The following is a 20680-nucleotide window of genomic DNA, read 5'->3' on the forward strand; positions in this document are numbered from 1 at the left end:
AAGGAAATGAATGTGGAAACACATCTTATCTAAAAGACTGTTGAGGTCAGTGGGAGTACAATGTTTGAGCTCTACTAAGATTCATAATTGCGAATAAGTGAATATGGGCAAATGCCTTGTAAATAATTTGAGATAGAATGTTAGTCATTCTTAGGTATTCCTATGGATGTTGATGAACCATCTTCCTATAAGGAAGCTTTAAACTCACCATCATCAGACAAGTGGCTTACTACTATGGAAGATGGAATGAAATCCATGACTGAAAATCGAGTTTGAGAGTTAGTTGACCTTCCACCTAGGTGCAAATCAATTGGAAAACAAATGGGTTCTGAAGGTAAAGTGCAAAGTGGATGGATCAATTGAAAAATATAAGGCTTGTTTAGTGGCAAAAGGTTATACCCAAAAAGAAGGTGTGGATTATAAAGAGATGTTTTCTTCTGTGGTGAGATTTGTGTCAATTCGCCTTATCCTAGCTATAGTGGCACATCTAGATTTGGAATTGTTGCAAATGGATGTGAAAACTGCATTTCTCAATGGAGAAATCAATGAGGAGATTTACATGAACTGACCAATTGGTTTTCAAGCCAAAAGAAAATAACACAAGGTGTGTCGCTTGAAACATTCTATCTATGGCTTGAAACAATCATCCCAACAATGATATCTTTGTTTTCATCAAGCCATCATTTCCATAGGGTTTGTGATTATTGAAGAGGGCCATTGTGTATATGTAAAGAAATTAAAGAATAAGTTCCTTATTCTTTCATTATACGTGGATGATATCCTATTAGTCGAGAATGACATGGAGTTAATTGTCACCATTTAGAAGTGGTTGTCCTCCACTTTCGAGATAAAGGACATGGGACAAGCTAAATACATCCTCTAGGTTAAGATCTCGAGAAATCGTTTTAAGAAGTTCTTGAGTTTGTCTCAAGAAAATTACATTCAAAGGGTTTTAGAATGATTTTGTATGCAAAACTCCAAGCCTATAGACACTTCAATGGAGAAAGGCTTATATCTCAGCATAAAACAATATCCTAGAACTAAAGAAGAAAAGAAACAAATGGCGAATGTGCCATACACAAGTGCTGTTGGAAGTCTGATGTATGTTATGATGTGTGCTCGACTAGACATATGTTTTGCAGTTGGTATGATTAGTAGGTATCAAAGTAATCTTGGGATTGCTCATTAGGTTGTAGTCAAAAGAATACTACGGTATTCAAGAGGAACCATTAATTTGCTTTGTGCTATCAAGGTGGAAATTTAAAATTAGTCGGATATAGTGATGCCGATCACGCTAGTGATAAAGATGATCGAAAGTCTACTTCTAGATATGCTTTTATACTTAAAGGTGGAGCTATCTCTTGGAGTAGCAAGAAGCAGCTTTGTACTACTCTATATACTACAAAAGCAAAGTATGTAGCATGCTGTGCTACAATACAAGAGGTGGTTTGGTTTAGGAGATTTTTGCCAAGCTTGAACATTACTAGGCATCTTAGTGAAGCTGTTGTACTTTATTGTAACAATAAGAGATTTTTGCCAAGCTTGAACATTACTGGGCATCTTAGTGAAGTTGTTGTTCTTTATTGTAACAACACAGCTGCCATAGCTTATACAAAAGATCCTAAGTATCATGGAAAAACCAAACACATTGATACTCGCTATCACTACATTCGTGACATCATTGCACTAGGTCTTGTTGTGTTGAAGTACATTTCCACAACTGATATGTTAGTAGACCCATTCACTAAACTTATTGCTAGAAATGCTTTCCTAAAGCATATTAGGGGTTTAGGGTTATTACGCATTTGATATTCATGTGCTATTGTTTTTGAACAATTAATAAATTAAGTCTATTTTGAATCATTTGATCAATGTTGTTAATTAATTAAGGCACACATCTAAAGTAATTATTGTCACTTGCCTTTATAGATTATTCCTTTCACATGGGATAATCGCTCCAACACTTCAGTAGTGTGTGGGATGAGACTTAAACGATTATAAGGTACCCAGCGTTTTGTGATCTCCTTGTCACATGAGTTATGAGCAAGGATCTTAGCAATGTCACCTTGACTAGAGGCAGGTTAAGGCTCGTAAGAGTTGAACATGGAGATTATCCACACTCTGTGGAGCCAGTGATAGTCGATTTGAATCTTAGGGGATTCAAGTCAATCCTTTTTGCAAGGATTGGGCCAAGATCCGTATGGTGGTTTTGATGTGACAAACCCTAAATGGAAAATCCACCATAACGTATATTTCATACTGTATGTGCTATTAGTTGACCGATGGAAGGGAGTGATTGAATAGATCCTTGCTTCATCACTTTGTGAACCCAAGGACTTAAGTAGTCCAAATTTTATACCCTTTGGGACTTGGATCTATGATATGAAGTTAAGATTTGGTGTTTCTACTTTAGCATGATTTCCAAGGGTCAAAAAAGATACGATCTAGCAAAACATGATTAGGAAAGCAATCAGATCTTAATGGATTGACATGAGTATCCAAGGAAGAGTCATTATATATCTCACAAACATGGTCTATAACTTATGGCCTGAGTGGTTATAAAAAACATTAGTTGTTAGATATAACCATGAGTTTAGACATATAAAGAGATTCTGCATAGCTCTTACATGTAGGAGGGATCAGAGATGTAAAATCTTGCGTGATTAAAATGATTTGGGGTATGACGAGAACTTAAGTGGTGTTATGTTCGTAAGATGGTAACTTAATATCTCATTGCTCACCGATACCTTTATTTTCTCGTTGGTCGCACGTTTCATCTTTCCTACATGATAATGAATAGAAAATGAGTTAAATTGAGAATTGTATAAGTTGATGCCAATTTGTACGAGTGGGAGATGTTGCATTTAAATGTGGTGCATCCACATAGCATGCAACTTTATTAATTATTTGTGGATAATTAACTAATATTCAATTAATTAATATTCGATGTTATTCTGATATTTTTTAATTGAATAATTAAAAATAAATATTTGAGATTGGATATAAATTTAAATTTAATTTGTTTAAATTTAAATATAATATCCTTTCTTTATATCCCTATTACGTTTATAAATAGTGAACAGGCATATTAGTTTTTATACACAACAAAAGAGTGAATGTGAGTTCTTCTGTAAGTCAGAAAAAAAAAAAAAACTCTTTTCTCCTTTTTTTTTCTTTCTCTTCATTCTTGAGGCACCATCAAAGACTAAAGGGTTTTGAAACGTGTAATTCCTTATGGAGGACTCTAGTAGCTGCTCCATAACAACGAGAGTGAAGAAACTATTGTATGCACGAAAGAGGATTTGTAAGGCAAGCTTTTTCGATCAAATAGGGAGTGGAATATTTATCTGGAAAGGTAAGCCCACCTCTTAATAGTAAACAATTAAGTTTTCATCTATTAATTCTTCTAATACTTTCCCTTAAGATAAGCATGAACATTCAAAATGCTAATCTTGTTTAACAGATTAGAAACTGTCTTGGTTGGTGAACAAGTTTGCAACCAACAATTCAATATGAATGTGCTTTGGCACATAACCCCTATTAGGATTCTCTCTAATGAAATGGCAAATCATTTCAATATGCTTGATTTTCTATGGAATATGGGGTTTTTACGAATGTGCAGGCTTGACTGATTATCACAATAAAGTTCTACTACATCAATATGCTTTATACCAAAATCATTTAACAGAAATATCAACCACATGACTTTAAAACAAGCAAAAGCCATAAACCAGTATTCTACTTTAGTTGAGCTCTTTGCCATCGCATACTACTTGGATTTCCAATTGACAAGTGATTCCTTGAGAAAAACATTGAAACCAGCAACTAATCTTTTAGTATCAAGGCAACCTATCCAATCACTGTTTGCATAGGCTTTCACACATAAATCAGATTGTGATGCCATCGAAATACCCTTGCCTAGAGCATCATTTAGATACTTCAATACCTTATATGCTGCCATTAAATGTGAATGACCTGGTTTGTCCATGTATTAAGACAATACTTATATTGAATATGCTATCTTTGGCCTGGTGAAGGTAAAATATAACAATTTGCCAACTAGTTGCCTATACCTGGCCTGTAGCATCTATCATAACATCTTCATCATTGACTTTACTTAGTTTATGATTATAATAAATGGGAGTTGACATAGGTTTTTCTCCCACTAAACCATGTTCTTTCAAGAGATCAAGGCATATGTCCTTTGAAAAACAAAAATCCATTTCTATGATCTTGCAATTTTTAGCCCAAGGAAATACTTAAGGCCTCAAAGGTCCTTCAATTTTAGCTATGAACTTAGATAGTTCTTTACATCAGTTGTAGCCTGAATTGAAGAACTTCTAATGATAATGTCATTTCCATACACTAACAAAGCAACAAAATATTCATTACTCTTTTAGCAATAAAGAATAGTCAAATTTGGATTGATAGAAGCCATATTATAGTAGGGAATCTATGAATTTGGAACTCCACTACCTAGATGCTTGTTTGAGGTCATACAATGACTTGTGAAACCTACAAACTAATTAGAATTTAGGTAAGTACTCCCTCTTAACTTGATAATCCTGAAGAAGGTTCATGTATAAAGTTTCTTCAAGATCACCATTCAAGAATGTCTTGTTAATATCAAGTTGAGATAAAAACCATCCCTTAACTATTGCCAAGGCTAAAAAGACTCTACTAGTAGTTTGTTTAGCCATATGACTGAATATTTCTTAATAATCAAACCTTTCCCTTTAATTGTACCCTTTTATAACTAGGGAAATATGTGAATTTGGAATTCCACTATCTAGATGCTTGTTTGGGGCCATACAAGAACTTGTGAAGCCTACAAACCAATATGGAGTTAGTTAGATACTTTTTGTTAACTTGATAACCCTAGGATCATCCATGTATATAGTTTCCTCAAGATCACCATTCAATAATACATTGTTAATATCAAGTTGAGATAAAAGCCATCCTTTTAACTACTAACAATGCTAGAAAAACTCTAATAATAATTTGTTCAGCCACAAGATTGAATGTTTCTTGACAATTAAACCATTCCCCTTTAATTGTACCCCTTTGCGACTAGTCTAGCTTTATACATCTCAACACTTCCATCAGTATTTATTCTCACTTTGTACTCTTACTTACATCTTATGGCATGGGAACCAGTAGGTAATGAAACCACACTCCATGTGCCAATGTCCTCAAAGGGATCTAACTAAACTTTCATGGCATCTCTTTATTGAGTGTGATGAACAACTTAGTATTAACTGATTTTGAATCAAATTATAAAAAGAAGGGAATATTCACAAAACATTAGATTTTGTTCTCATAAAAATATCCAAGTAAACTTACTAAAATCATCAATTATTGCAAGAAAATAATGGTGTCTAACTACAGTAGGGATTGAGTAAGCCCACAAATATCTATATGTATCAATTCAAATGGAAATGATATACTTTGAGTATGATGAGGAAATTTTAATTTCTTTTGTTAACTTAAGGGACATACTTAAGATGGTAATTCATTTTCACAAAAAACTTCAAAACATTGTTGATGCATCACCTTTATTTTGAAAGGAATATGTCCTAACCTATAATGCAACAAATCAAAATATTTTGGCATTGTTTTACGATGATTGACAGAAACTCTTGAAAGAAACTTGACAAGCTTTTCAAAACTAAATTAGTTAAGAATATATGCATCTTGATTATCTTGCATGAAATACAATCCTGCTAAGACTCTAGCAAGTCCAGTCATTGTCCATGAGGTTAGCTCTTGAATAATGTAATAGGTACTGTGAACACAAGATAATGTTCTTTAGTCTTTATGAGTTGAGTTTTAAAAGCAAGATTGAAATTAAATGAAGGCACACATAGGAAATTACATAGAGTCAATAAAAAGGTCAATTTTACTATGCCTAAGTATGTAACTATAGCTTTGACATTATTAGGTAGCAGAACAAACACATTACATATGAGTTTTGATGAAATGGAAAGTTCTATGGAACATGATATGTGATCTCAAGCACCAGACTCCACTATCTAGGAATTTTGATTTATTATGATAGTATTTATGTGTTGTGACTTGTTTGAAAAGACATTATGTGTGCTAAAATAGGGTGGGTCAGAGATCATTCTTGCTAAGGCAGAATTGGCTAAATAAGGTTTTGCTTGTTGATTGCTTGATGAAACCCCACCATTTTCACTGTCTAAACCATTCTCATTTATGAGAGCCATCAACTTTTGGATTTGATTCCTTGTGAATGACAACTAAGACATGGAGTTGGCAATGATTCCTCTCCTTGGTTTGGTTGATTAGGATTAATGACACTGTTAACAACAAAATTCTCTTTCTTGGTACTGATCTTACTTTTTGTAAACTTTAAGTCTTTAGGAAAGCTAATGAGTCTGTAATACTTCTTTTTCAAATGACTTTCTTGCCACAAAGATTACAATCAATTCACTCTAGCCTTTTCTTCTCCCATTATCAATGGCTACCATAACAGATGATTTTATTAGGGGTTGTGATTGTAAAAGTAAATTTCTCTATGATCTTTCTCAAGACTAGATTATAAGCTTCATCTTGTGTTGGAGAAGGTTTTAAAATCATAATCTAATACCTTAAGGCAAAGCAAGTTTCATTTAGTCTGTTTAGGAACCTAAAGGCATTATTCTTTTAACACTAATCTATATAGGCCTAGAAACAATTTTGATTGCAATTTCCACACTTACAATGAGGTAGAGGTCAATAGTTTCTTAATTCTTTCCAAAGGTTATTCAATTCAGTAAAGTATGAACCCAATGACCTTATTCCCTTGGTGAAATTGCAAATGGAAAATTGAAGGTTACAAATGCAAGCATCATCAGGTTGAGAGAACTTTTTTTTGAGTGTGTTCCACAAGCCATTGATACAATGATAGATTCCAAAAACCATGTCACAATTAAGTTGTTATATCGAGTTCAATGTATGTATAACTCATTTGTAACTCTCGATTTTGGAATTGCTCCATCAACGAACCTTGTTTTTTTCCTAATCAAGAGTGTTAATATAAAAGACCTCCTCTATGAAACATAGGTGCTTGAAGCAAGCTTAAGGTTGATGATCACTGACCTGTGATGCCAAATGGTGCAAAAAGAATGGTGAATGGGGATCTTCAAGGAGTAAAACACTCAACCTTGAATTTGAAGAATTTGCGATTGAATCAAGAATCGGAAACAAATAATTCAAGAAAATCGATAAATGAAATTGATTTTGAAATGATTATAAGGAAACCAAAATCGATTTTAGGGAATAACCTCAAGAATAAATGAAAAAGGAACCCTAACTCACTTTGAAACCATGTTAGTTGAGAGAGAATCGATTCTTGATAGAGGAATTGTAAAATATGTTTTCATTAATTGAATCTATTAGCAATAGTTTGTTCTTATACACTAGGTTACAAGAAAATGAAAGAGAAGTATAATTGGGTTGGTATTTAGTTACACAGTTAGCAAAAATAACTTGAAGATAAAACAACAGTAACCAAAGTAAATCTCTACAGTAACAATTTTTAGTTATGCCAAATTAACTTAATTAATTAAGTGCTCTATGTAAATTGCATGAGCAATGTAGGTCTTTTTTAGTTTGTTCTTTCAGCAGAAGATAAAACACTGCTTCTTCTACAAGTGAAGTCGGGGTGAACTCAACAGAGATACTCAGCTAATATTTTCCCCCTAATCTGTCATCACTTAAGCCCATCATGAATCAAAAACTCGACAAAAGAATTCGCATTTTCCACCATTAGTTGAAGGAATACCCCCAAAAGTGAACCGACGCGAAAGGGAATCCATTGTGACTATTAATTGGCGGCACCCAAAAACAATACCACAAGAAGAAAACATCAGTCTTCGTGGGCAATCTCCCCCCAGAAACCTCTGCTCGATGACTAAGGATAATTTTCGAGAAATACGGAGATATTTTCAACGATTTCATTCCACGTAACCTCTCCACTAGTGGAAAAGCCTTTGCCTTTGTTAGTTTTCAGTTAGAATCAACGGCTTAGAATGAAATCAAAAGCTTACAAGATGTTTGGTTTTTCAACAGCAAATTAAGGGTCTATCAGATTAAGAACAATCAACGCTAATCTCAATGGTGGCAGAGAGACAAAGAACCAATCTCAAATTCAATTGGTATTCAGACAAACACAGACTCACATAGGGCTTATTGGCGAAAAAAGGAGGCCACTCAAACATCAGACCCTCTTGCAGTTTTGACAATGGGCATGGCTTCCACAAGCCATAGCAATGGAAAAGATGAATTGATTAATGCACAACATCAAAGCAGTGGTCGAACAAAGGCAGGTCAAGAGCCTGGTATGAAAGATGTAAAAAGAAAATCTTATTTACAAGCTTTGACTGGTGCAACAAATGACTAGATGAGCACCACCCCACCGTCGCCACCAAGCCCATCAAGCCTTAGGCTCTGTTCTGGTCTTATTGAAGTTGAAACATTACGTTGGCTTGAAACTAGTCTGATTGGTCTTTGCAAAAGTGCTTGTGATCCCAAAACAGTTGCAACATTGATTCGCAATGAAGGCATAAAGGGGATATCCATTAGAAGAGTAATTGGTTTTCATTACTTAATCTCATTTGATGACAAATCAAAATTTGAAGAAGGGCAGATAGATAATTGGTCATGGCTTGAGAAGTGGTTTTGCAAGATAGAAATATGGACTCCAAATTCGGGCATCAAAGCTAGAAGATGTTAGCTATCGTGCTCTGACATACCCATACATGCCTGGAACATGTCTACCTTTTACAATATAGCACAGATGTGGGAAGATTTCGTATGTCTCAGCGATGACACAATGAAGTTGGAGTCCTTTGAAAGAGCTGCAATGCTGATCATCACCTCTTCTTTACAAACAATTGACGAATGTATTCGTCTGACTGTGGGTAATCAAATATACTTGATTAATGTGCAAGAATTTTCTTTAGATTGTGTTGTGAATTATCCAGGATGGTCTCGGTGGAATGTCGTAACGTGCGAGTCCGGAAACCCGACCGCTAGACGTGGGCGAAAATTAAATATTTTGAGAGTTGCCACCAATCTTTTTTTTTTAGGTGTGATTGGCCACCCTATTTTATCCTACTCAACGAAATCTAAAATTAATTTTTGGTTCGTCGAAAGAATGATAAACTGGTCTGCATATCTTTTACATTTGGATTCGGGAATACGGTTACGCACGAGGAAGGATTGGCACCCCGTGACGCCCGTTCCACAAACGGTACCATTTAATCATATATTATCCTAACCCATTAATTTTATTCTTATGTTTCCTTAAATTTGTCTTTTATTCCATTAATCAAGTCAAAATATTTTACGGGTTTGGCGCACGTATGATCCAATCGTGAAATGTATGGCATAAAATCAAGATAATGCCAAACGAAAATCTTTTATTGAGCGTACTTTCCGAATCCGCCCATCAACTGGTGGGATCCGGGAGTATTCTCTCACCTAGAGAAATACCTTAGAAATTCATCTTCGCAAGCTTACAAGGTAAATCCCATCATCGGGATAGTCGTTTGTGAGTAAAAAATAGTGCTTTCATGAATGCAAATCCTAATATGGGTAAAAGCCTTTTATTAAAGATATTTCTCCGAACCCTCCCATCGTACTGGTGGAGTTCGGAGGTATCTTTTCACCTAGGGAGTTTACCGGTGAAGCTCGCCTTCGCAAGCTTTCTCGGAAAGTCCCATCATCGGGATTCTGCTCGTATATAGAATATGTCTATATGCCATGACATTTAACAATGTAACAATGATACGCGACATACTCGTAAATTCGATGTTCGTTTCTTATTTAATACTTTTCTTTGAGCTTACTTATCGTGAACAAGATATTTCACATTTATTTATTGTTTTTATACAACCATTTCTATACTTTGTTTATTTATATTTTAAATCGTGTATTTTGACTATACATAGTTATTATTATTTATACATATGTATGTTATTCATTTTTATTATTATGATTAACAATTTTATTGTTACCATTGATTTCTCATTTTTTATATATTTTTATTAATGGGTGATTAAGTGTATATAATTTTCATTTATTTAAAATTGAAAACATTAGAATTCCGAATTAGGACCCTCCCATCGTGCTGGTGGAGTCCTAATCGAAATTCCTAACCTAAGGAAATTCTTTCGGAATTGCAACTTCTCGAGTTCCGTACGAATATCCCATCATCGGTATATTATACTTGTAGTTAATGTCATAAAGTATTATCATTATTTTCTATTTTTTAGGGGTTAATTTTCTAAGATTGATTCTCATATCCATTTTATTACTTTAATACTTAATCCAATAATTTTCAATTTCTTAATTTTATATAAATCTTTAGCCTACCATTTACTTTATTCATTTATATGTTATTTTTATTGTTATTTTTATATTTGTAGCGAATATTTTCCTAAGTTTCAATTCTTTGTATAACTAAACATCCTCTAAAAATATTTTTTATTTTTTTATGCTTTATTATCTCTATATTCGCATTAATCTCCTAAGTCTAAAATATCATAAAAAAAATTTGAATTTTATACTATAACAATTTATAATTAATTCTACCTAATATTCCTTAAAAAGGAAATCATACAAAATGGGCCAACAAACAGATCCATAAAAGGGTTAGGGATTTACCTTAGTGGGCTAAAAGTGGCCCAAATGGTCAACCCACTTCAGCCAACCCGCCACTAGAAGCCCGCAGATCCTTGGTGGGCTAAAAGCGGCCCAAATGGTCAACCCACTTCAGCTAACCCGTCACTAGAAGCCCGTGGATCCTGCTCCCCAAAACGCACTGTGTTAGTCTCTTGCCCAGCAGCCCCTTGTTTCCCAAAACGACGCCGTTTAATGCTTCCAAACCCTAGGTATTTAATCTCTCTTTCCTCCCTTCCTTCTTCATTTCTTCCCTCTTGTTTCTCTCTCTAAAAGCTTCCTTTCTACCTTCTCTTTAAAAGCCTCCACCCTCTCTAAACCCTTTCTCACTAGCCACCACCTCAAACCAGACCTCCCTAACCGGCGACGTCGGCTACTTCAAATCTCTATCTCTTTTTTTCCTTTTCAAGCCACCGAAAATAGAAACCCCTATTTGCCATTCAACATCGCAGGCATCGCTCCCCAACAATTTTCTCTCGGCGCGACTCACCTTTAAAACCCAACTCTAACACTCCCCAAAACTAGTTTTTCGAATGGCGACAATAAACCCCCTAGGCTTTCCTATCCGGCGGCACTATCCAGAGGAGCCTGAATCTCTCTCTCTTTCCTTTGCCGACTGTTCAGATATCTCCAAAAAAATCAATCAAAAATCCTCCTCAAAAGGAAACCCAACCGTTCTCCCTCTCTCACTATGCACATTTTTTTGGGTATCTCCTCTTTTGATTTTTTTGGATTGTGGTTTTGTGTTGCTAGAGAACTAGGAATTCTTTCGATTTGTGGGTTATTGTGGCTGCTAAAAAACTAGCATATTTTTTTTTGCAGGTTTTTGGCTCCCCCCCGAAATTGTTTTCCCCCTCCTCATTTAAGAACTGGATTGTCCAAAAATTTGGACAATCCAGAGGTCAAATCATGCTCTTCTGAGCATGATTTCACAAGGCTCTGGCAAACAAGAGGGGTTGGTAGCCGGAGGTGACCACTCCTCCCCAAATCTGGCTACCTTTCAAGGACATTAATGCCCTGTAATGATGGATTGGAGAAAGGGTTGAGCACACGCTCAGTCCCTTCCTGTTCATTCACCATCATCATTTTTTTATATTTTTTAATTTTTTTTTAATTTTTATTTTTTTTAATAGATGTCTACAGTTGTCCCTCTTTATACATTCTTGAGAATCAAGAATAGTGCAAAGACATAGACACCGTATTCAATTCATCTTGGGGCAAGTTTTATTCTAGCAATTTGATCTAGGCTTGACCTATCTCAAAACAAGTTTGATTAAAAACATGAAGTCTCTAGGCTTGACCTGAGTTCGTAAAAGGATGAAATTTCTAAGTTTGATTTAAGCACAACCCGTCTCAAAATAGGTTCAATTAAAAAACAAAAATTTCTAGACTTGATCTAGACTCGACCTATCTCAAAACAGGTTCGACTTAAAAATTGAAATTCCTAGACTTGATCTAGGCTCGACCTATCTCACAACAGGTTCGACTTAAAGATTTGAAATTTCTAGACTTGACCTAGGCTAGATCTATTTCACAAAACAGGTTCGATAAAAAATTGAAATTCTTAGGCTTGACCTAGGCTCGATCCATCTCACAAAACAAGTTCGATTTAAAAATTGAAATTCCTAAACTTGACCTAGGCTCGACCCATCTCACAAAACAGGTTCGATAAAAAATTAAAATTCCTAGACTTGACCTAGGCTCAACCCATCTCACGAAACAGATTCGATTTAAAAAATTGAAATTCTTAGACTTGACCTAGGCTCGACCCATCTCACAAAACAGGTTTGATAAAAAATTGAAATTCCTAGACTTGACCTAGGCTCCATCCATCTCACAAACAGGTTCGATTTAAGAATTAAAATTCCTAAACTTGATCTAGGGTCGACCTATCTCACAAAACAGATTCGATAAAAAATTAAAATTCCTAAACTTGACCTAGGCTCGACCCATCTCATAAATAGGTTCGATTTAAAAATTAAAATTTATAGACTTAACCTAGGCTCAACCTATCTCATAAACAGGTTCGATTTAAATCACAAATGCCAACTTAATTGGATTAACTTCACAATGAAAAACTCAAATCCTTTTATCAAAGTTCTACAACCTCAACATTTTAGGTCAGGTGGATTCCTACTTTTGAAGCTTGAGACATGAATTAATTTGGATTCTTGTTTTGAAAATGACCGTGTGTATAGCTAGGCATGTATGCATGATTGAAATGATGGAATGCTTTCATGTTTATGATTCATTAAGGTTCCAAGACCCTTCTCTTGCTTCATCCGATTTTTCACTGCAACTTTCGATCATTTTTGCTTGTTTACTTTCCTTCTTGGGACTTCAGGTAACTCCAGATTTTCCCTAAGTACCCTCTCTTTTGATATTTGACTTTACCTCAAGTTTAAGGCTCTGCCATTCTTTTTTCTCATCATTAAGTCTTTTGTTGAACAATGAGTGTAATTTCTTGCTTAATTAGTTTATTTCTTTTACCAGTCATCATTCATTTCTATGACAATCATTATGTGAAATCATGGGATGGTAAAGAACAAAAGGGTTAAAATAAAGAGGCGAAGGAGAATTTCGTATATGAGAAGTCAAATAATCTAAGGCAAAGAGAATTTATAAAGCAAACATTAGATCTTTAAGTAATGAACACTCAGACCATTCTGAGCAAATAATCTAATGTTCGACTTCAAGAATTGTCCTTGATTGATGCTTTGAGCAAATCTGTAGGTTGCAGACTCCCTAACTTTCCCTGTTTTGCGAAATTGTGGAGTTCCATTCATAGTGTACTTCTCTCTCAATCTTGTGTTCCATTTGGGCTAGCATCTTTAAGTTTCATTCTAACTTCCTGCTTTTCGACCTCAAGCCACCCTTTTCGGGTTTTCAGCATGAGCCTCCTCTTTTGGGTATGAGTTGCCCTTTTTCGGGTTTTCAACACAAACCCCCTTCCTTTTTATTTATATTTTTTGTTTTGTTGTTTTTTTTAAGCATAGTACTTCTTCATCGCATCTGCATTTATCGGGTTAGGCAAAGACTCCCTATCCATGTCAGCCAAAATTAAAGCTCCTCTTGAAAAAGCCTTCTTTACCACATATGGCCCTTCCCAATTCGGCATCCACTTTCCTCGAAAATCAGTTTGATTAGGGAGTATTCTCTTGAGAGCCAACTCTTTTTCTCAAAACTGCTTGGGATGAACTTTTTTCTCATATGCTCGCATCATTCTTCGTTGGTACATCTGGCCATGACAAAAAGTCGCAAGCCTTTTTTCCTCAATCAAGTTTAATTGTTCATAGCGAGAGCGGACCCACTCAGCATCTTCCAATTCTGTTTCCATTAACACCCTCAATGATGGGATTTCTACTTCAACAGGTATAACTGCTTCTGTACCATATACTAATGAGTATGGAGTTGCCCCCATGGAGGTACGCACAAAAGTTCGATATGCGTGCAAGGTAAAAAGAAGTTTATCATGCTAGTCTTTGTTGACTTCAGTCATCTTTTCAACAATCTTTTTAATGCTTTTGTTGGCTGCCTCTACTGCTCCGTTCATCTTCGGACGGTAAGTTGTCGAGTTATGATGCTATATTTGGAATTTAGCGCAAGCCTCCTTCACCATCGCACCATTCAAATTGCTTACATTATCAGTAATGATCTTTTTCGGCAGCCCATATCGACATATGATCTCCCTTTGGATGAACCTACACACCACCTTTTGTGTCACATTGGCATAAAAAGCTGCTTCTACCCATTTCGTGAAATAATCAATGGCCACCAATATGAATCGATGTCCATTAGAGGCTTTTGGCGTAATAAACCCAATCACATCCATTCCCCACATTGAAAATGGCCAAGGCATTGTAAAAACATGCAATGGGGCTGATGGAGCATGGATTCTATCTGCATAAACTTGACACCTGTGGCATTTTCGAGCAAAGTTTATGCAATCTGATTCCAACGTCAACCAATAATAACCAGCTCTCATAATTTGTCTAGCCAACATATGTCCATTAGCATGAACTCCACAAGTTCCTTCGTGGACTTCTTTCATTATTTTGTTGGCTTCCGTAACATCCACACATCTCAAAAGTACTTGATCTCGACTTCTTTTGTAGAGCACTTCTCGTATAAGGAAGAAACCCATTGCTAATCTTCTAAGAGTTCATTTGTCATTGTCCGTGACATTCTCAAGATATGCCTAGTGCTTGATGTATTGCATGATATCATGATACCGCGGCTTACCGTCAACTTCTTCCTCAACATTCAAACAGTGTACGGAGACTTCACGGACTTCTAAATCAAAAGGGCGAACATCAGTCGTTTCTTTTATTTTGAACATTGCTGCGAGAGTGGCCAAAGCATCAGCAATCTGATTTTCTTCTGAGGTAAATGGTTGAAGCTGATTTCCTTGAGCTGTTTGCTTAATTCTGTAATCAGCTTTTTATATGGAACTAGTTTAGAATCTCTAGTTTCCCATTTGCCTCTCATTTGACATATCGCCAAAGCTGAATCTTCGTAAACCTCTATCACGCCGACCTTCATCTCGATTGCTGCTTGTAATCCCATTACCAACGCCTCATACTCCGCTATATTATTAGTACAATTGAAATTCAATCTCGCCGTGGCTGGATAGTACTTTTCATTTGGAGAAATCAACACTGCCCCAATTTCGTGCCCCAAAGCATTGGATGCTCCATCAAAATACATCTTCCATGGATTAAGTTCATTGGGACCGTCCTTTTCTATGTGCAAGACGACCATCAAATCTTCATCTGAAAAATCGAAACTTACAGATTCATAATCCTCATTAGCTCGATCTGTGAGGAAATCAGCGATGGTGCTCCCTTTGATTGATTTTTGGGACACATACACAAGATCATACTTAGACAATAGCACTTGCCAACGAGCTATTCTCCCAAACAGGAAGGGTTTTTCAAAAATATACTTGATGGGATCTAATTTTGCCACCAACCATGTTGTGTGATACAATATATATGGTCGGAGCCTCTGGGCGGTCCATGCTAGCACATAACACATCTTTTTGAGCGTAGAGTATTTGGACTCATACTCCATGAATTTCTTACTTAAGTAATATATGGCCTGTTCTTTCTTCCCAGTTTCATCATGTTGTCCCAGTACACATCCCATAGAATTCTTGTTCACAGTCAAATAGAAAATAAGAGGTTTTCCAACTGTCGGTGGCACCAACACTGGTGGATTTGTGAGATATTCTTTGATTTTATCAAAGGCAATTTGACATTCTTCATTCCACTCTCCTGGGTTTCGTTTTCGAAGCAACTTGAAGATTGGATCACATTTGCAGGTGAGTTGGGATATAAACCGAGCAATGTAATTCAACCTCCCTAAAAATCCTCTCACTTCTTTTTACATTTTGGGAGGTGGCAACTCTTGAATAGCTCGTATTTTATCCGGGTCCACTTCAATTCCTTTTTCACTTACTATGAACCCCAACAATTTCCCAAAAGTTACACCAAAAGTACAATTTGCAAGATTTAACTTGATCTGAAACTTTCGCAATCTCTCGAAGAGCTTCTTGAGATTGACAGTATGATCCCTTTTTGTATGAGATTTTGCAATCATGTCATCCACATATACCTCTATCTCTTTATGCATCATATCATGAAACAAAGCTACCATTGCCCTTTGGCAGGTGGCACCTGCATTCTTCAATCCAAATAGCATTACTTTGTAACAAAACGTTCCCCACATGGTTACGAATGTTGTTTTTTTCATATCTTTGGGTGCCATCTTGATCTGATTGTAACCAGAAAAACCATCCATAAATGAGAATAAAGCATGCTTTGCTGTGTTATCCACAAGAGTATCAATATGTGGCAAAGGGAAGCTATCCTTCTGACTCGCTCTGTTCAAATCCCTATAATCGACGCACATTTGAACTTTTCCATCCTTCTTAGGAATTGGAACTATATTAGCCATCCATTCAGGATACTTAGCCACCTCTAAGAATCCAGCATCAAATTGCTTTTTTACTTCTTCTTTAATCTTCAGCAACATTTCTGGCTTCATCCTTCTCAACTTCTATTTAATAGGCTTGCAATTCGGTCTTAAAGGTAACTTGTGGACAACAATGTCAATATTAAGACCTGGCATGTCCTGATATGACCAAGCAAACACATTTACATGTTCACGGAGTAATTCTTTTAGCTTTTGTCGTTCATTAGATGACAGCGAGGTGCCAATCTTAACCTCTTTCTTTTCTTCCCCGTTTCCAAGGTTAATCATTTTTGTGAGTTCCTGATGAGGTAAGATCTCCCTTTCCTCCTGTTCCAACATTCTCGACAAATTAGGGGGTAAGCCATAGTCATCCATCTCCTCTTCATTTTTTAATTCATCAATGTCTGGAATTTTCTTGAAATCGAAATTTAAATTATTCTCCAGATTGTCTTCGTGTTCATTATTTAAAGATCTGCAAATAGGTAAATTGAACATGTGTATGGGTAAGTATTTATTGACTAAAAGAATAGATGAAAAGAAATATGCAAAAAGGTTGATGAATTATGAAACACATTATGCATTGTCATTTATTTAAATGATAAAGGTAACAGAAAGCCCTACTTAAACAAAAACTTACTCTTAACACCCCTGGGCATAGGCATTTAGATAAAATTGTTTATTATATTTCCAAAGACTTAAAGATGATAGACAATTCCGTGGCTGTCCAATTGGTTAACTCTTCTCCTAGCAGTACTGGATACACAACAGGGATCTTCTTGTTAGGTTTTTCATCTTTGATCATATGGATTGATAGCTCACTAAACATCCGTAGAACCTAATTGACCTCCTCCGATGCCTTGGTATGAATGCACCCCGCGAATCGAAAGGTTTCATACAAGAAGGGAATTATCATTTTCCTAAATTTTTTCCTCTTTTCCCTAAAGCTGAACCATCCTCTTAACCTTCTTTTGGGCTGTCAATTTCCTTCTCTCATCTTTGGTAGGTTTGTACCCCAAACCAAGCCTTTCTTCGTTCTTGATTAGAGTCAAAAGACGGCTAATTCCTTGTAAATTCTTTCCTAACCCCAAACCGACATGGCATCCTTTACCCACTGTCTACTTAACCCCCATTTTAGTTACTACTGACAAACGAGGAGTCGGTATCACTTCTCTTTCCCCCACATAAGTAGCATTAACAAATTCAAAAGATCTGAAAGAGCATTTTGGGACTTCTTCTGCCGCCTCTACATAGGGAACAGATGATGGTTGAATAGCCAAATGTCTTCCTCCGTAAATACACTTATCAGTTGGCCCTCAGCTATGAATTTAACTTTTTGATGAAGGAAAGATGGTATGGCTCCCGCCATATGAATCCATGGACGTCCTAATAAGTAATTGTAAGACGGGACAATGTCCATGACTTGAAATTAGACCTAAAAAATGCAAGGGCCAATTTTTATCGGTAGTTCGATGTCCCCTACCACCTCCCTTGTGGTCTCGTGGAAAGCCCTTACAACCATGTGGTTGGTTTTCATATAAGATACATCTACTGGCAACTTGGTTAAGGTAGAGCGAGGCATGACATTTAAAGCTAAGCCATTATCGACCAAGACCCTAGGTACGACGTGGTCCTTGCATTTAATGGTAATGTGCAAAGCTTTGTTACTTCATTGACCACCCGATGAAATTTCTTCATCATTAAAGGCAATAAAGTTCCCCACTGTAATGTTTCCCACGATATGGTCTAACTTTTCCATTGATATATCTTGTGCCACATAAGCTTGATTCAAGACTTTAAGTAGCACATTCCTGTTTGCTTTCGAATTCAAAAGTAAAGACAACAATGAGATGCGAGCAGGCATTCTGGTTAATTGTTCTACCACACTGTACTCACTATGTTTGATAAACTTAAGAAATTCACCCGCTTCTTTCTTGGTAACAAGTCTTTTGACCTCATTGTTCGGAGCAACTACAGATTCGACAACTTGGTCCTTGGAAAAGGTATCTGCTTCCTTCAGGCCTCCCTCTCCCTGTGCGGGTTTCCCTTTTTCAACTTTTTCTGCTATCTCAAGGGAATAACATCTCCCACTTCGCGTTATACCCCCCAAACCAGTTAGATCTTCAAAAGACGCTTGGAGACAAATGAAGTTGTGCTCAAAATATTACACTCATAATTCCACGGGACAGCCTTAGCACTTTTATAAGGGAACGAGCTAGGAACTTCGATGGTGATACCACTTCCGACAACAGTAAGGGATGTATCATTTGTCGAACTCCTATTTTTTTCATAAAAAATGGTGAGAGGTTTAGGTTTATTCACCCCAGATGAACTTGATGCTATTTTAGTTAGGGTACTTCATTTATGGTTCCAACCAAATCCTATTCGCCTTCTTCATAAAATTCAATTACCGATGAATCCATCAATTCTTGCAACTTACAACGAAAGCTATCACAATTTTGAATGGAATGCTCAATTGCCCCCATATGAAATTTGCAAGAATGAGCGAGATCATGCCCCAATTCCTTTGTGTCTATGGGTTCTGGAGTGATGGTATTTATTTTGGACAACGCCTCAAACACTCTATCCATTAACGTTTGAATCTCGTTGACATTCTTTTTCACCCTTCGAATTATCCCTTCATGTATTGCATTTACTATCGGACCTCCATGATTAGGCAAGAAATTCCCATCAACATTTGAATTATCCTTTTTAGCAAAATTTAAAAGTCCTGCCTTAATGAGCACTTGGACCTTATGTTTTAATGCAGTACAATTCTCCGTGGAGTGTCCTTGAATTCCAAAATGGTAATCACAATGTGCATTCGGATCATACCATTTTGGAAAAGGAGGTCGGAGTGGTTCTAAAGGGATTCAAGCAAGGAGTCGATTTTCTATGAGTTGTGGCAACAATGTAGTGTAAGGGACTGGGATAGGGTCAAAATTGGGTTTTTCTATGGTGGTTTTAGGTCATCTTTGACCATTACCAGAATTATTAGTTGAAGCTACCGGTCTTGGTGGTGGAGCTTGTGGGAGAACATTGGTCTGAAACGTTGGTTGTGGGGCAGGTTGGTACACATATGGGTTTTGTGCGATATTGCCTATGTTCGGATAGAAGGGTTGGTATGGGGGGTATATGTGATATGGGCTAAAGTTGTGGGCTTGTTGGCTGTCGTGAGCGACTGTTTGCACATCCCCTTCTTTTTTCTTGGGCATACTCCCTTTCTTTGAGCTGGCAACTTCATGCCCTTCAATTTTCCCAATTTTGATAGCTCTTTCTATTATTTCTCCAAATAAAACCAAATTTGTAAAGTTTTTTGTGGCATTGCCGATTAAGCACCCATAGAATGGAGCTCTGAGTGTGTTTATGAATAACACAGTCATTTCCTTATTAGTGAGAGGTGGCTGAACTTGCACTGCTGTATCCCTCCACCTTTGGGCATATTCATTGAAGCTCTCACTTTACTTCTTTTCCATTGTCTGCAATGACAATCGATCAGGAGCTAATTCAACCACATGCTTGTATTGGTCTATGAAGGCTCTTGCTAGGTCTTCCCAAGTCTTAATACGATTTTGATCTAGTTGTACGTACCACCGAGCAACTGACCTAATCAAGCTGTCTTGGAAGAAATGGATCAGTAACTTGTCATCGTGAGACTATGCAGCCATCTTCCTACAATACATGGTAATATGTGCCATGGGACACTTTGTTCCGTCATATTTTTCAAATTTCGGAACCTTGAACTTGGCAGGGACCAATACATCCGGCACTAAGCATAGTTTCGCTGCGTCCATGGTACCGAACCTATCAACTCTTTCGATAGCACGAAGGCGCTCTTCCAACATATCATACTTTTTCTAGTCTTTGTCATTTTCTCCTGTTTGTGATGAGCTCTTCCTTAATTTTTCTTACTCTTTTGGATCGTCTAAATTTGGAACATGTATTGGTTCAGCAGAATTTGTTCTAGAATTCGACCCAAATTGTCCATGAGTTGATTGATGGCCTATTGGGGGTGGTACAT

The 20680-nt window shown here is 36.6% G+C and overlaps 1 protein-coding gene across 1 annotated transcript; it reads right to left on the bottom strand.

Moving 5' to 3' along the window:
- Positions 18329-20042, bottom strand: LOC108663599. The gene is made up of 3 exons (XM_018128815.1): positions 19646-20042; positions 19100-19522; positions 18329-18792 (listed from the first exon to the last, which is right to left on the bottom strand). Exons 1-3 carry the CDS (start codon positions 20040-20042, stop codon positions 18329-18331), a joined length of 1284 nt encoding a protein of 427 aa, XP_017984304.1.

Source organism: Theobroma cacao, chromosome 10 (genome assembly GCF_000208745.1).
Source record: "Theobroma cacao cultivar B97-61/B2 chromosome 10, Criollo_cocoa_genome_V2, whole genome shotgun sequence".
NCBI lineage: Eukaryota > Viridiplantae > Streptophyta > Magnoliopsida > Malvales > Malvaceae > Theobroma > Theobroma cacao.

Coding starts and splice junctions, on each gene's coding strand:
- LOC108663599 (XM_018128815.1), bottom strand. CDS start 20,042: ATGACTGTGTTATTCATAAACACACTCAGAGCTCCATTCTATGGGTGC. Junction 19,523..19,645: donor AGCTTCAACTAATAATTCTG/GTAATGGTCAAA, acceptor GAATCCCTTTAG/AACCACTCCGACCTCCTTTT. Junction 18,793..19,099: donor AAATTGTGATAGCTTTCGTT/GTAAGTTGCAAG, acceptor TTTGTCTCCAAG/CGTCTTTTGAAGATCTAACT.